General features: G+C 35.3%; 1 protein-coding gene across 1 annotated transcript in view; it reads left to right on the top strand.

Annotated features, from left to right (window-relative positions):
* LOC142336173 (WD repeat-containing protein 11-like) overlaps positions 1-9,989 on the top strand; it is a 65,699-nt gene extending 55,710 nt beyond the window's left edge. The window contains exon 12 of the mRNA XM_075384797.1: positions 8,866-9,989. Coding sequence (XP_075240912.1) covers positions 8,866-9,232 — 367 coding nt within the window. The 3' untranslated portion in view covers positions 9,233-9,989. The remainder of the gene's footprint in view (positions 1-8,865) is intronic.
* The last annotated feature ends 6,120 nt before the right edge of the window (positions 9,990-16,109 follow it).

Genomic DNA, 16,109 nt, shown 5'->3' with positions numbered 1-16,109 from the left:
ACGAACAGCATTCAGTAGATGATTGAGTATTTTAAAACGGTGTCAAATGGCATCAATCAGTTGTTGATTTTGAATAGCTACTGATTTAGTAAGTTTTCTCAATATAATGATCAACGAACAGCATTCAGTAGATGATTGAGTTGGATAGAAAGAGTTATTCAAGAGATTAATTGACTTTTAAATTACATGAACTCGCTAGATTGTATCTTTCAACTAGTATGAGTTCCACTGTTTATCGGAACAGCTTTTTAGATAAAAATAATAATAACTGAATTCGTCTTGAACAATTAAAATTATAAAAATTAAAACTGATATGTATATACATAGTCAAGACTGGACTAGCCGGAATGCCTGCTAAAGGCAGCCCAAGAGCATTTAATTCAAATGTCTTTAGCACGGAAATTAAACATTATCATGAACATTTAACAACATTTGAAACATCATGAGGGTGGAGATGAACAGAATCAACTAAAAGTAAGACAAAAAAAATAAACTAAATAATTTATTTGAAGGATGCAGTCGAGGAAGCCCAGTCGTGAAAGACACCTTCCATGGCCAAAGTACAGTTATTTAATGATAATAACGCTCATTAAAGGCTCTACAGCAGTAGTTATCTAAATCATTTAACTAAAAATCATTTAACTGAAAACGGTAGAGGCAATTTAATACTACTTCGATAAGTTCTTATTAAAAGATAATATTTGCCAGCTGTATGTTCTGTAGTATGAAATTATCACGGAAATGATGCCAGTTTGCGTTTTTTGAATTTTCAGTTTTAAAGCTTGTTTCAATCTCTAGTTTTCGTTTTTTTTGAACAGGTTCGACAGGCAAGTTGTCCTAAATTCTATCGAGTTGTTTCGGTTTGCTTTTGATTATTGGCACAGAGTTGATCCCTTTTGCTCTATTTACATAGCAATTTCCAATTTGTGAGATTTCTTTATTAGCCAGTCATTGGAACAACTCGTATTTGAGATATTCAAACACGGATGCAATTTTTAGTTTCTCCGGCTTATCTGAAATGCTGTCACAATTCCTTTTACGAAGAGCGATTCTAAAAAACCGGTTTTGACTTTGAATTAGATCGATATCTCTTTTTCTTCACGCAACCATATTTAAGGACCCTATATTGCAAGACTGGTTGTACATTTTATAATTTATAAGCTTATTAATTGTCATTACATCACGCAGCTTATAGACAATTGCGCAGAATTTTTTCATCTTTTTCCCTATATACTCCGTGTTGGCTGAAAAAAATTTGTTATCCAACATTATTCCTAATTATTTGCAGGAATCTACGCCAATTAGTATTTCATCAGACAATTTTAGTGAGATGTCGTTTTTAGCAGTGCCAAATTTGAGCAATTTAGATTTCGTAGCCTTTACGGTTACTTTGTTGTATTTCATCCATTGTTCGACTATTTCGATATCATTCTAAAGCTCCTCGTTATATACAAGTGGTTTTTTTACGTGCTGTATCATCAGCAAAGTGTTTTTGAAGAATTGAAAACAGCGTGCGGCAGATCATTGATTTGTTTCAAAAACATTAATGGACCCAAAACAACCTCGATAGTCCCACATTTGACTAGGTGTTTTGTACTCATAGCATTTACAATATCTTTATACTGATACCTCCTGACAATTTATTTTTGAGCAGGCAGTAGTTACAACCCCGAATTCCGTGATTTTCGAGTTTTTCTAGTAAGATAAAGCAATCAACGCTATCAATGCTTTCTGCAGATAAAGTAAAACCATATGAGGATCTTTTTTCAAGTTTATATCTTCAATAAGCTTAAGAGCGGCATATAAATTATTCAAATTAGCTTTGAAACCGAACTAATTACCGCTGAGCAGCTAAAAATGTCCAAAGCAATTAATATTTCTGTTATAATTAATACTTTGAAACACTTCTGCTATTGATAGGAGTAATGAAATCTGTCTGTAATTTTCATAGTAATTAACATTACAATCTTTATGGGAGGAGATTTACTTTTGCAACTTTAAGTGCGGCCGGGAAAGTTCCAGTCTTAACACAATTATTTAACGTAATAGTTGGTGGTCAACTTATGAGGGGATAACAAATTTCTGACATTTTGGAGGATTTACCATCGTGACCAGCACTGTTTCAACTTTGAAGATTTTTAATTACGTTTTCGACCTCATTATATTTGATGTTATTAAAAAACAGACTGTGGTTGCCTTTCAATGAGTATTTTTTCGACTTTTTCAATTTTGGCATTCAATTCTGTGTCAATGTTCGCAAAAAACTTATTTATATTGTTTGCGACATGTCAAAACTTTCCCGCAAAATCAGTTTTGTTTTTGATCCGATTATATTATTGATGGTATTATGATTTTGTTTTAGGTCTTCATTTTCCAACTTATTTCTCCAGTAAGCTCGATATGCTTTACGAGACAGCGCTTTACATTTTTTCCTCAAAATCTCAAACTACTGAAAATTGAATATTGTGGGATTTTTAATATAAAATTTGCAGATGTCATTTCTTTTCCTCGCTGCACTTAGTACTCAATTTGTTACTTGATATATTACCTTCATTTCGTACGCGCTCTTTTAATTTTTGTAAGTAGTCAAAATCTGTCGAAACAATAGGTAATTACCTCATTAAGCTTTATGATTGCTGTATTGGGATCAAATCACTAAACGTGATATTCCATAGCTTTTGGCTCATTAGAAACTCCAGTCTTAACCTATTATCAATGTGGTTAAAAACCTTTAGATTTTTTGTAAAGAATCTGCCTTCTTTTCTTTTCAATAATTTCGGCAGCATCAGAAAACATTAACCCAAATGATGATCGGCTGGTCCAAAATTGTAGTTCATAGCTCTTACTTAAAACATTACCCCATGTATTTTCTATGCAGCTTGCAGAAGTTGATGTTTCCGGACTTTGACTTCGTTGCTACAGTATTTTTATACCGAATGAGTTGAATATGTCGGTTAAACCCCCTACACTCCTTGTTGTCCCTTAAGAGATCAATATTAGTATCTGCTGTAGTTATGTTTCTCGGAAAATTATGTTCCTCTAAAGAGTTCGTCAAGATATTAGAAAGAACCAGCTATGTACAACTTTGATTGTGAATGATACAAAACTGCGAGGGTAATTTGTTGACCGTTTTTAGTAGCAATATAACGCTTAAAATCTTTGCATCCTAGTGTTTTTAAAACTTCTTCTTTGAGTTTATCAGATACATAAACTCCTACAACTCCACCTCTTGATCCGCGGCACTGTGAGAAAAACTCATAATCATCCAAAGAAATATAGGGTTTTAGTTTCAGACTTGTTTAGCCTGGTCTTCGTAAGGTCCATTATATCTTGTTTAGCAGTGAGTTGCTCAATGCATTATTCTATTAAAAAAAATTTGTCCTTAAAGAACGTACTTTAGCTGTAATACAAATGACAGCCTCAGAAGAACTTATTTCTTGCTTAGATGAAATTGTGGAAAAGGAAGGTTAAGATAAAGAGAGGCAATCTCTGAGACTGCGAAGCACTATGAATCAATAGATTCTTCCACAATAAATCCTTTTTCCGAATCAATTTCATGTTTTTTGACCAGTAGTAGCATCGGTTACAATACATTCGACATACTGATCGAATAGATCTGTTTTTTTTCAGATAATTTAGATTTCCTTCTTTTTCTCCATCACTAGGAGTACTCATTCTTCGCTTGTGTTCTTTTTTCCCATTAACTTGTTTTTCTCCTTCTTCAGTAAAATTGAATCATGCTGATCTGGTTGCTGATTGCGATGTCTTTCGTTTTTATAATCAGATAAAAGGGAAGGCTGCGCGAGTAAGGTATCTGCATACTCTATGTCAACAACGTTGTGTGGTTTCGGCTTACTTCCATGTTTTTTGAAAAAATAGTTGTGTGCAGTTGTAGGTAGATGTTGTCAAGCCTGCTTCTTTCAGCGTCTGTCTTTGTTAATCGTTCGTTAAGGAAGATCAGTTTTGCAATAGTCTGGTTAAGTTAATTTCTCAAGAAATATTCTTACTCATATTCTGTCCTTAACATCAAAGTATACGAACTTAACAATGAATGCTGGTGGTTGGCTAGGTTTGTGGATCGGACAAAGTCGATGACATGCTACGATGCTGTCTCTCTCTTTTCTTTGATGTGCAGGTAGTAGGCAAAAAACGATAGAACGTCATCCCAGTAATCTGTTCCATTCACAAGGGTAGATTGTTGATAATAATACAGTCTTCCTATGAGCATCTTTCATTATTGTTCAACTTTTTCTCCAGGAACTGATACTAGCTTGCTGATAGATGCTTGCTTGATTTTAAGCTCAACAATAAGCTCTTCTGTAACATTCATCAATGCGGGGTCACAGCTCTTGATATTGTCGAGTTCGTCTCTCAAATTTATCATTCTGGCAGCTCAGAGATAGGGGGTTTAGCTTTTGCAGACCAAATCTGAAACTTCAATAAGTTTATCACAACAATTAGGCGAAACAAGTTATAACCACTTTTTCATAAATACCGTTCGTATAGTTCATAACAAGACGAATTTATTCTCAATCTCCTTAAGGTAGTTTTTACTTTTTCCTCATTGGCGTTAAGCTGTTAATTGTATATGCAAGAAATAAAAACAAATATTTAGTATTTTGGTACACCACCATTTATTGTTCAGGCGCTCTCCTGTTGTTACAATTTAATGAATTTGTATTGGGTATTTGGTGCTGCCTTTGTATGACAACTCCAAGAGCAGTTATAGTGATTTTGTTTGTTTTTTACTCTGTTTACTGTATCTTAAATAGGATCTAAAAGTCAATGCAGCATGTGACAAGTGTTTTGGTCAACCTGATGAACAAAAGTCTAACGAAGAGAGGAAGAGTGGTTTTTGGTTATATACTGAATGGCGAAAGTAAATTTGCAATCCCTTTTTTCACGAAGTAAAAATTCATTTTTTGATGCAATTTTACTTCAAATTAAATTCTATTGTGGAAATTTTTTTACACTATTGATCCCCTACACTAGTCTTCTCGTCTTCTTATAAAGTTCAGATAGATGCAATTTTCAGTTACCAGAAATCCCAATTTAACTTTTATCAAATTCATCCAAGTTTTGCAGTAAAAAGAAAGTTATCAACGATGTTTTCAGGTTTTTCCTAATTTGATTGAGTTTTCATTTGCGTTAAACATTATAGAGAAAATACGTGAATAAATTTTGATCTTGTGTCAACTTGGTTTTTACTGTGGAACTTGGATAGAGCTCATCAAATTAACATTGGGATTTCTGGTAAGTGAACGTTGCGTCTTATCTGGTTTTCATTAGTAGACGAGTGGACTAGTGTAGGGGATAAATCGTGTAAAAATGGTTTTCGAAAATGGATTTTTAGTTGGAGTAATATTGCCTTTAAAACTGAAAGTTTACTTCGCGAAAATAGGAATTGCTAATTAATAGCCGCCCTCATCTTCTCAGCCGGCTATTATAGCGCTCCTATTTTTTTTTTACTTCGTCGAATAAAAAAATGTTTCGCTTTACCTCATTTTGCCGCTTTTTCAACATTTTGCGTGAAATCTTTTTGACTTCTCTAGGCTAGTTTCTCTCTTCTCTCATTCTGTTAAAAGTGATTTTGAACATCAGTTGCTCAGCAAAGCAATTCAAAATGAACAGAGTCAGTATAAAAAATTGAAGTCAGAAGTAGAAACGGGATAAACCCATAAAGCCCAATTTTAGATGCCCGCTATTTGAACGTCGTTCCTATAAGTCTTAGTTGCCATCTCTAATGCTTATTGGTATTGATAGTAGCCCCTGTAGCCTCTCTCTAAGAAACAGAAGTACGTTATGTTCAACTACGAAATGCCATCAAAATAAATCGGACTTAAAAAATGTTTTTGTACAAAAATCTTTTCTCAATCTCTTCTATTCTTTCAATCCCAATCATGCTTATTGGAATCAACGGCGGCTATTTTCCGGCAATCTGCCGGGTATGTTTTACTTTTGCCTTTCAGTATAAATAAATTGGAGAGAGAGAGCGAGAAATTGAGAAAATAAGGTGTGAAAATAAACGAATAATTTTTTTTTTAATTTTTGTCCTCGTGCAGCATTTTCAAAACTTTTTGGTTTTGCCTGTAACCTTTGATGTCAAAGAGGTCTTCTCAATTATATTAGATGGCAACTGTACATATGGGAGCATTTTGGCCATCGGAAGCGAATGTTAGACTTTAAGATGAAATTTCAAGCTATTTTTTGTCATTTTGCCTTGTTTAGTAGTTTTGTATTCAGTTTGCATTTAGCAGTTTTTGTATTCCTCTTAAATTTATTTTAACATTCGAAGAATTTTTTTGCTGCAGATGGTTTTTTCTATTTGTTTTCGTCTGCTTTTGATTTGATAGGTTTTGATTTTGAGTCGTTCTTGGTAAAGAAAATTGAGTAAAATTAATCAAATTTTGGCCCATTTTTGTTTAAAAAAGTTTTTGACCTGTTTCTGCTTTTGGCACTAGTTTTGTGTGCAATCTTTAGTGTACAGCTATTCTAATGCATATCTGCCGGGAATTTGGTGGGGATTTAAACGGCCGAAGCCACATTGAAGCATTTTCTCAGAGCAGTTGGGAATTTCATTTAAAAATGTTATTGAATTTTGATAAATTCCTTCATTTCGTTTCCCTTTTCCTGGCTTTCACTTACTGTACGTTTATATTGAGTTTTTAATCATTCTTTGCTGGTTGTTCAAGAAGCGAATGGTAATGTTATTGCAACTTCTGCTTCAAATAGCTGTTTTTGACTTGCGACTTACGAAACTTAAGGAAACTGTTATCAGGTTTGCTTTTTTCTATTTCACACTGTTATTTTTTGAGAATTATTAATATTGTAAAAGAGAAAGTTCTTTTTGTTTAGTGAGTATATCCTCTTCGAGTTGGTTCCGGAATCTTTCGGTTGTTTTTTCTTAAGATATGTTCACTCTTTTTTATGATATTTGAAGTTCATGATATGTAACAGTAATGGACCAAAAAATCGAACGGTTTTTCAGGTCAAAATTTATTCCCTCTGATATTTAATAAGAGTGAGAATACTTGTTTCAACAAAACAAAATTTCGTTCTTGCGATCGTGATTTTTCGTTCACGTGCGCCCATTTGACTTCTGTTTTTTTTAACGGTTTTGTTTAAATGCTTTTCCGAATTAAGTACGAGTCCTTCTGATATCTGTTTTTAATTGCTCTTGAATGAGAAGCAATTATTGTAAATGTATGTCTTTTTTATGCAGATTTGTTGTTTGACCGATTTTGCGCTTTTCTTCTGGAATAATCTATGACTTGTGAATTTTTCATGCATTTCTTGATTTTTGAATCATTTCAGGTGCTCTCACTCCGAAATAAAGTTTGTTGGACCGTTTGTTAGAAAGACAACGACAATGCACTGATAGCCGAGTGGTTAATGCCTTTGTCGAGGTTACGGAAGCGAACTCAGGAGGTCGGGATTCGAACCCGAGCTTGGACTGATGTTTTTGCACCCATAAAGAATAATTTATCTACGCTACAGCTCCTGAATTAAATTGCCCGCCTGTCATTCGAGAGCACTTTTTCCGACGTTAGTCGGTTCATGTTTTTATTTGGTCAGTGAAAATTCTTTGATTTGCAGTTCAGGAATTGTTTTTTAATTCGTTTTACATAAGTCACCTTTTTTCGCGTTTGACTTTTGGCTTACGTCGCTCACTGTTTCAGCTGAATGCAATTTAGAATTTGTCAGCTAATTTTGCAACTACGGTCAAGGGCAAAAAGCGAAGTCATAAAAAGCGGGATAAATCAATAATTCCCGGGCACTAAGAGTTATTGTTTAAAGATTTAGTGCATTGAGTAACCAAAGTGCCTTAGTATTCTACTAACTGGTTTTAGTATAAGCTTTTTTTCCCTTTAATTTACGGGCTGGTTTCACCATTTTTTAAATGTAATGAAATTGCGGACGAATTTTGAACACTTTTTGATACTTAGAGGCTGCCGTCAATTTTCTCTTTTCGCTAATTCTTTTAAACCCAGCGTCGGACAGTGAGTTCAACGGCGACTTTTCCGGTAATCTGTTGTCCACGTTTTAGACATAGGGCCTTTGAATTGTTAGTTCAAATGCTTGAAGGACTCACACTGGATAATGAGATTCAATTTCGCGTTAGTTATCAGAACAAATAATAAAACCGAGAAAAACGAAACTTCGGGCATCAACTCTAGCTGATTAACGGCAGCAATGTCAAAACAAATAACCGTTGTTTTTTTGTCGAAAACTGAAGGTTGCGCCCCATTGGCTGAGCATAGCAGTGAATAAGCTCAAAGTCTTTTAAGTGTGAATATGGAGCATTTGTCTTCCAAAAAAAATAAAAACTTGCCTGAGCTGTTATACGTTTTCTACGTTCTTGATTAAATGTCATCTAGTTAGAGGGGACTAATGGTTCGGTAAAATTGCCCAACCAGAGGGGAGTTTAATTGAAACTGTGCAAAAGGGCAGCTTTTCCATCGATAGAAAACCGGATTGTGTGCATCCATTGGTAACTCGTAATAAATGCTCATTGCTTTGTCTGCCAATGAAATGAATTGTTGATGTGGGACTGCATAAACTGATCTTATTGGCTGTTCTTGTGATGACCAAGTTACTGATCAAATCAATGTAAATCGTTTTTAAAGTTTTTAGAGTTTTAGACTGCAACCAATGGATAGTTTTGTATAAGACGACGTTAGTTTCGTCCAATTAGCTGCTCAAATATCAATGGTCTGGTCGGTAAAATTGGCAATCTAATGCTTAGCTATGAAGTAAAGGCAATAAATTACAGCTGTTTGCTTACCCTGTCCTTGCATTGAGCAATGCGTTTTACACTTTAAATTACATCGAGTCTTAACCGCGTTTTAACCCCGAGTCTTTCAGGTATCTTCAAAGCTACGGCAAATGGGACGAGTCAATATCCCTGGCTAAGATTGCACTGCAGGACTCAGAATTCTACCAGGAGATTGTGAAGAAATGGACAGAGTTTTTAGTCTCTCCCCAGATCAACCAGAAGAACCTGGCCATTCTGGTCTTCATCTCCACCAATCAGTTCTACAAAGCCCTGCAACTGTTGTTGTCGACACAACAATCTGATAAGGCCTATTTGCTGCTAAAGTGTATGCAGGAGATGGGTTTGATTTCCGACAATAGCGAAGAGCTTGACCTGTACAAGGATTTGCAGGTTGAGAGTAAACAACATTTAAAAACTGCAATGGCTGGTATTGGGTTTCACCACATAACTTTGTGAAAATATTCGGTATTAGACTTAGAAACTACACACTGGTTTAATTCGATTTGGTGCCGCATCGACCTAATAATTTTGCCAAACATCTGTAAAAGAAGTTTAGACGTTTTGTTCCTTGGTAGAACTCTGAAAATGGATCCCCCTAATGAATTGGATTATCTTGAAATTATCTGGAAATATTGCAAGCTGCTTAGCAACTGTTTTTACTTTGTCCTCGTTTCCACACCAATTGAGGGAGTCTGTTGATGACTAAATGGAAACATTCAAGTATTGCTACAAGACTAATTCAATTGTGGCTATATCAAGCCATTATCAGTGCATAAAAAAGCATTAGTCTGTTCACGCATAGTATTGAGAACACAGTTTTTTTTTCACAAGAGGGGAGGGCTTAGGTCCCTGATTGTTGCTCTAATTCATCAGCTGGGGGCATTTCTTCCTGAGTGAAAATTTAAGTGGGAAGTTGTATGTCGTGGGAAGTTGTATGTCAGTGAGATGATAAAAAGTTGTCTAGTATAAATTAATTTTGTTACGAATTATGTATCTTTATGTAAATTGCTCAGTACATGGATTCCCAATTCTAATTCCACGTTGTTTTGTTAAAATTTAATCTTGTTCAATTTTTGTATATATTGGTTAAATTAACGGGGGTTGCTCCCTGCCAATGTTTAAGAGCTCTGATTGTATGATCTCAATGTAGCAAAACTATGATGTAATGTTGACTTTTAGTCGAAAGCTTTCAATTAATCTACTATTTCATGGTTTTGTTTTCAAAATCGCACCGATGGTAGTATCATTACTTTCTCTATAATGGAGGCGTATTGGTGCTATCGCAAGATCGGTGCCTTGTAACTGTTTTGAGTATGTGACAAAATGGGTGTTTAATTGCTGTCAAATTGAGTATGTGACAAAATGGGTGTTTAAAGCAAGGTTTTTAGAAATTATACTATTCGTTCAACTGCTCTGTCGTCTAACAGCAAGTTTTATGACTTTTTGTTTTGAGAAGCGGTGTCAACTCCTAAAGCCTGAAGGCATTTATTTTCCTAGTCTCTAAGAAGGCTATTCGCCAAAAATGCTTAGGAGACTTTAAATATGGTGTTGAGAGTAACAAGTAATTCTTATTCTTAGGAGTTCAGGACCACTCGCACTTCCACTCTAACTGTCTCTCTCCACACCAATTAATTTCTATATAGGCGTAAATTTACCGTTTAATAGCGAATCTATTTTGATTAATAGCCACCGTCAGCCTCTCGAAGGCAATTTTTATGTGCTAAGTCAATTTTTGTTCAGTCAATGAAGTTTCTCTGAATTGTAAGTCAGAACTTGTCCTGTCATGTTTTTTGTTTCGTCTGACGCTCTTTTTCGTTTTACGTTTGTTCACGCAGCAAAGCTGAAAAGGTCAAATTTTCTGAATCACTTCATCTCACTAACAGCTTTTGAGAACGTGACGTCATTTCTCCCTCTCTCTAGCAAAGGTTATAGCTCATTTGCGTGATCAGATTCTGATCATACGTGACTTACCTCACTCAATAAAATGACTTTTACACTTTAAAACTTAAGTTGAATTAGTTTAAGGTCAAAGGAATTCATGCATTTTAACACGCTTTATTAATTTATCGCTAAATGTTTTTTACATAGATTTTTGAGCGACGTCGATAAATTTTAAACTTATATCTGTATCTAGTTACCTCTATTAAATGGCACGCAAATCTAGTCTTTTGCAGCTATTCCGACAATCTGCCGGCTATGATTAATTGCTCTAAAACGAAGTTTGTAGCAATTATATTAGTCCTGTCGGATTTTTATGCAATTTTTCACTCGACCGATATTTCGTCTCACACATTTGACTTTTCGTCCTCAAAAACGGGATAAACAGGTAGTGCTCAGCGGGCATTAAGTGCTCTTAGAGCCTTTCAGCTCTGTTTCAGCTCAAACTTATTGGGACTTATACTTATGGTGTGAAGGGCGGTTCTTAGAGGTTGAAGACACCCCCACTGTTGACCCCCCCCGCACTATTGCCCCCACAAAGCGCGCTGTAACCCCCAAATCAATGTTGCCCCAACATCCGCCATCAGCTCCCCAGTGCACTCTTTCATGTGTCGAGCTACTGACGAACAACCGCTCGCTAAAAACACTCAAATTTATGCCAATTTTCCTATTTTTTCAAACTTTTTGAATTTTTTTTGTCATTTTTCGAGTTTAATTAGCCTTCGGTTTCAAGGAACCGCCTGTAGAGTTTGATAATAGGTTACTGCGTAATTTCTAGTGGTAATGGAATGGTTTCAACATTTAACATCACGATTTTTAGCATTTTTTGACCAAACGTGCTGTTTCCTTTTTTTGAAAGTTTTTTCTTCTTTATTCGATTCTTTCCAGACCCAGGGGCCAGCAAAAGCTCATTAGGGGTTTGATAATACGTTCCTTAAAACATTTTATTGGCCATGAAAAAGTTTTCAACTTTTTTATAACAATTTTTGGCAATTTTTTGATAAAACTTGCGTTTTTTTCAAGTTTTTCCAAAACATTTTGTCGTTTTTTCTTGGGTTTCTCCAGCTCAATAGACAAGGTACCTCCAATAGGTTACTGTACTGTTGCTTTGATCTAATGAAATGTTCTGCAAAATGTTAACATCACGAATTTTTTTTTACAAAACGGAATTTTTTTCAATTTTATGTTATTTATGGTCATTGTTCAGGCTTTCTTTTTGCCTCTGAGGTCAAAAAACCCCCGCCAAGTTTTGATAATAAGCTGCTGCGTGGTTTTTAGGGTTTTTTTGATGGTTATCAATTTTTTATTGATAACAGTTTTTGCAAATTTTTTGATAAATTTTTAATTTTTTTGATAAAATTTAAATTTTTTCCACAAATTTGGAACGTCGAAAATTATTATCACATTACAAATTTGTGGATCTTTGAGCTAGTACAACTTTTTAAGGCTTGAAACAGATACTGGATAGTCAATTGAGACAATGAAACGGTTACGAATATATCAATATTCTGAAATTTAGCAAGATTTTGTTAAAATTTGCAGTTGTTTTCAAAATTTTTTGAATATTTTTGTTCTCTTTTGAGTTTAACGATCTCTACTGGACAAAGAAGGTTTTTAGCTCTTGCAGAACGGGTTACCTGGCAGGATCGCAGACACAAAAATGGTATTGAGCTTATTTTTCAATGCAAAATCTGGAAATTTTAATTTTTGCAGGGGTAGAAGTACTAACAATGCTAAAAATTTAAAGTTGCAGAATCGAATCTCATCATGGAAAATGCTTCTGGTACTCCTCCTCACGCTCTGTTGTCTGGGGTTTCTTTCCATCACGCTCTATCTCTCTCCCTCTCTCTTATTTGATGCCGCACTTCATCTGCTGTTTTGATGCCTATTGTCATCTATTATCCTCCTTAACGCCAAGTTATAGAAGAAATGTTTTTATGATATTTGACTTATCAAGCAATTTTTACGAAATATTTGTGAACTGCTCTCAAATGCAGTTTGTAGTAAATATATTAATCCTTTTTGACTTTTTTAATGCAATTTTTTTGCTTGACAGAATTTTAGTCTCACCCATTCGACTTCAGAAACATCGTCAGAAACGGGATAACGAGGTAGTGCCCAGTTGGCATTGTATTCGCTTTGAGCACTCCAGCTCACTTGTCTCCAAGTATGCGAATCACAGAAACTTTTGTGGAGACATACTTGTGGTGTGCGCGGTTCATAGAAATTGATCCCACTCTGCCCCCACATCAGTCCCTCTAATCAAATTTAGCACCCCAGCTGAGCACACCTCACGCCTCTTCAATTAAGCTAAAGCTAGCATCGTTCTGTAAACCTTTGCTAGCTACTGACGAAGCTAACCGCTCGCCGGTTGTTTGAAAGCAATTCTCCCGACGTGGTTATGTTTTTTGTTTCGTCAATTGATGCTTTTTATTGTATTATTGTTCAAACAAGCTGAAGAATTCAAGTTTTTTTATTGACTTTCCTTTCTCTCTCTATCGACATTTGAGCTCGTGAAGTTTTTTTGAACTGTCTAATGTTTTTAGGTAAAATGCGTGATTAGATTTGGATCATAGGTGACTTACTTCACTCAAAGTATTTTCACTCAAAAATTTATGATTTGAAATAGTTTAAGGTCAAGGTAACTCCTCTGTATAATAAAAGTTCCTAAAAAAGCCTCTGTGGGGTTAATTTTACCAATCCACACTAAGGAAATGCTGAGTTTTCTTTGTTTTTTGTGCTGTGTCGAGAACTTAATCAACTTACATCTGGATCTCTTTATCTGAATTATGAAGCACGCATGTCTCTTTTGTAGCTATTCATGCAATTTGACGACTGTTTTCTCAAAATCTGATCGCTTATTTTCTTGATTATTGAATTCAAATTGGAGAAGTGATTTTGCTCACGCCGAAACAGGAAGTGGAGCGGAGACGAATGGTTACGGTTTCGCGACGAAATGTTTTCAGTCTAACATCAGTTAATGACAAAACCATGTTTGGACAAAAATTCGCATTCTTTTTAGAGGATTTTGGTCACGCGCAGCAATTCATTTCACTTTCAATTTTAATGTTTTTCAATTTTTTTATTGCATTTTTTTCTTAATTGTCTTCCCAAATTATTTCTCAGAAGTTTCAAGGACTAGTTTTTCTTCAAGAAATGTTTTTGAATTTGAAACTGGGTTCTGCTATTTATTCTGTCAATGCGGTTTTCCTTCCGATTACGATTTTCGTTTTATATTAGTCATTAATTTCACATTTGACACCTGACCTTCCTCACTCAATGTTTCAATTGAATATATTTTGAATTCTTTCACACATTGAATATAGTAATTATGCTTAAGATCTAAAGTTGAAAATCAAAAGAAACAGTAACAGGATTAACCAATGAAGAGCGGTCATTAACTTAAAGTGCATTAAGTTAATTAGAGCAATTCCTAGCTGGAATTAATTTTAAGCTTAATAGCTTTTAGTTGAGAAGCTGGATTAAGTGTAATTTTAGAATCTAACTGATGCTGCATAACAGCTTAGAACAATTTTTGACACCACGAACCGAATTCTGCTGATTTTTCCCCTTTTTCACTGTTTCATTCCCGATATGCGTCGAGCTTGTCAACGGGGGCTAATTTTAACCGAAAGCTACAGATAAAATTACGAGAAAGGTCTGCTTAACACTTCGTTTCCTTGTATATAATGGTCTCTCAATTTATGTATTTTCTAGAATAGAGTCGTTTACAACAAAAATTCCTCTTACATTGTTTTTGTCTAGAGTAACCAAAAAATTAAACAATTTTCTTGTTCAGTACATGAGTTTTTTTTGTAAGCATGTCGTCAACCAAAAGTTTCGTCTTCGGTGTTCAGTCTTTTCTCATCGGTATGGGTGTTGTGGTCATCTTCATTGTTTGCTGGATATAACTTTGATTTGTTTTAGTCAAAATAAAAGGCAAAATTCACAAAAAATACCAACAGATTTTAAATTTTTGTCTGTTCTTATTTTCTGGCTTTCAGAATAGAGTTTGTTTTCGATCGTATGTTTAAAGTTGTTGCAGCGGTAGTGTCACTAAGTGGAATGAAAAGAAGGACTGATTTTAAAATGAAGGAACCAAATTTGCAGATTTTTTGTAATTTTTTTCTTGCTCTTGTTGAAGTGCTTTTTTTTGCGTTTTGAGTGTCTCCTGGGTGCTCAATGAAAAACGAAAACTAATTTTCAAGGTATGTCGAGAACTATTGACGCTTCTGAATTTTTGAAGTTTAAGATATTGTAATAAAAAAAATTCTGGTTCAACAGTTTTACTTTGGTGACTGCATCTAGCTGTTCATAAAAGCGGGCAAGTACTGAATTGTTCATTTTAGTTGTAGCTAGATGGGGAAACTCACAGCGTTGTTGAAATGACCTCTTTATGTTAATTCTTTCATTAATTGTTTCGAACAAAATTAAGTGTTTGCATTTAACATAATCGTGTTTTTATGCCATTATTCAGTTGATCAAATGTTTTACACGTTTTATTTGGACAAAGTCAAGTTCCCACTTTTTTGGAGTTTCAACTTTTGCAATATTGGCTTCGGCTATCTTGAATTGATGTATCTTCAACAGGCTCCGGGGAGAGAAAACCCATTAATTTAACCAAAGAGGGGGCGAATGATGTGACCAATAGACCAGAGGGTAGCTTGCGTAGCCTAGATTTCCTTTCCGAGAAAAAATTGAGCAAAAAAGATTAATCAGCTAAAACACGTGCGAAACCGGTAACGGGGCGGACGGACGTAAGCAGTTTTTCCTTTGACAATGCGTACAGATTCATCTTTTCCATGCGACGTATCCACAATCCGTCCCTAAAACCATATTCCACGCGGATTGAGGTCGTTGCGGATCCACTACAGGTCATTGACTTTCAAAGAAGCACTCGGTTCGGACCATTTGTTTTGCTTCGTTAAAGTGAGAAGGTCCTCTTTAACTAGGCGTCTCTAGACGTGGTTTATACGCTGCTGTACGTTTTTCCACGACTTGAAGGATGCCGGCATGGTTGATGAAAACTCTCCTGGTGGCATCGAATTGCAAGGTCTCTGTACGAGAAAATGGTCTGGGTGATGGGTGCTTCACTGTCTGGTATGTCAGCCAAATGTGTAAGGGGTCGAGAGTTCAGCATCGTTCTCTCGTGCTCTCGGTCTCAACCATGATTGTGTAGAAGACATCTGATGTAAGCTTCTTTATCCCTAGAATGATCAAAATGATCCGTTTAGCATTTTAGATCAACCGTTCCTACGCACCACCAAATTGCGATCCGTATGGTGTGTTAACTTTCCGAATTTTGTTCTTCAAAGAAATTCAGAGCTCCAACAAACGTTTGGCCGTTGTGACTCATGATAAATTTTGGTTGACATCTTCGTGATGCAGAGCGTCG

The sequence above is a fragment of the Convolutriloba macropyga genome, chromosome 3, assembly GCF_964194025.1.
Source record: "Convolutriloba macropyga chromosome 3, txConMacr16.3, whole genome shotgun sequence".
Classification (NCBI taxonomy): Eukaryota; Metazoa; Xenacoelomorpha; order Acoela; family Convolutidae; genus Convolutriloba; species Convolutriloba macropyga.
Note: the sequence above shows the minus strand (reverse complement) of the source record. Positions and strands in the feature narration are given on the sequence as shown.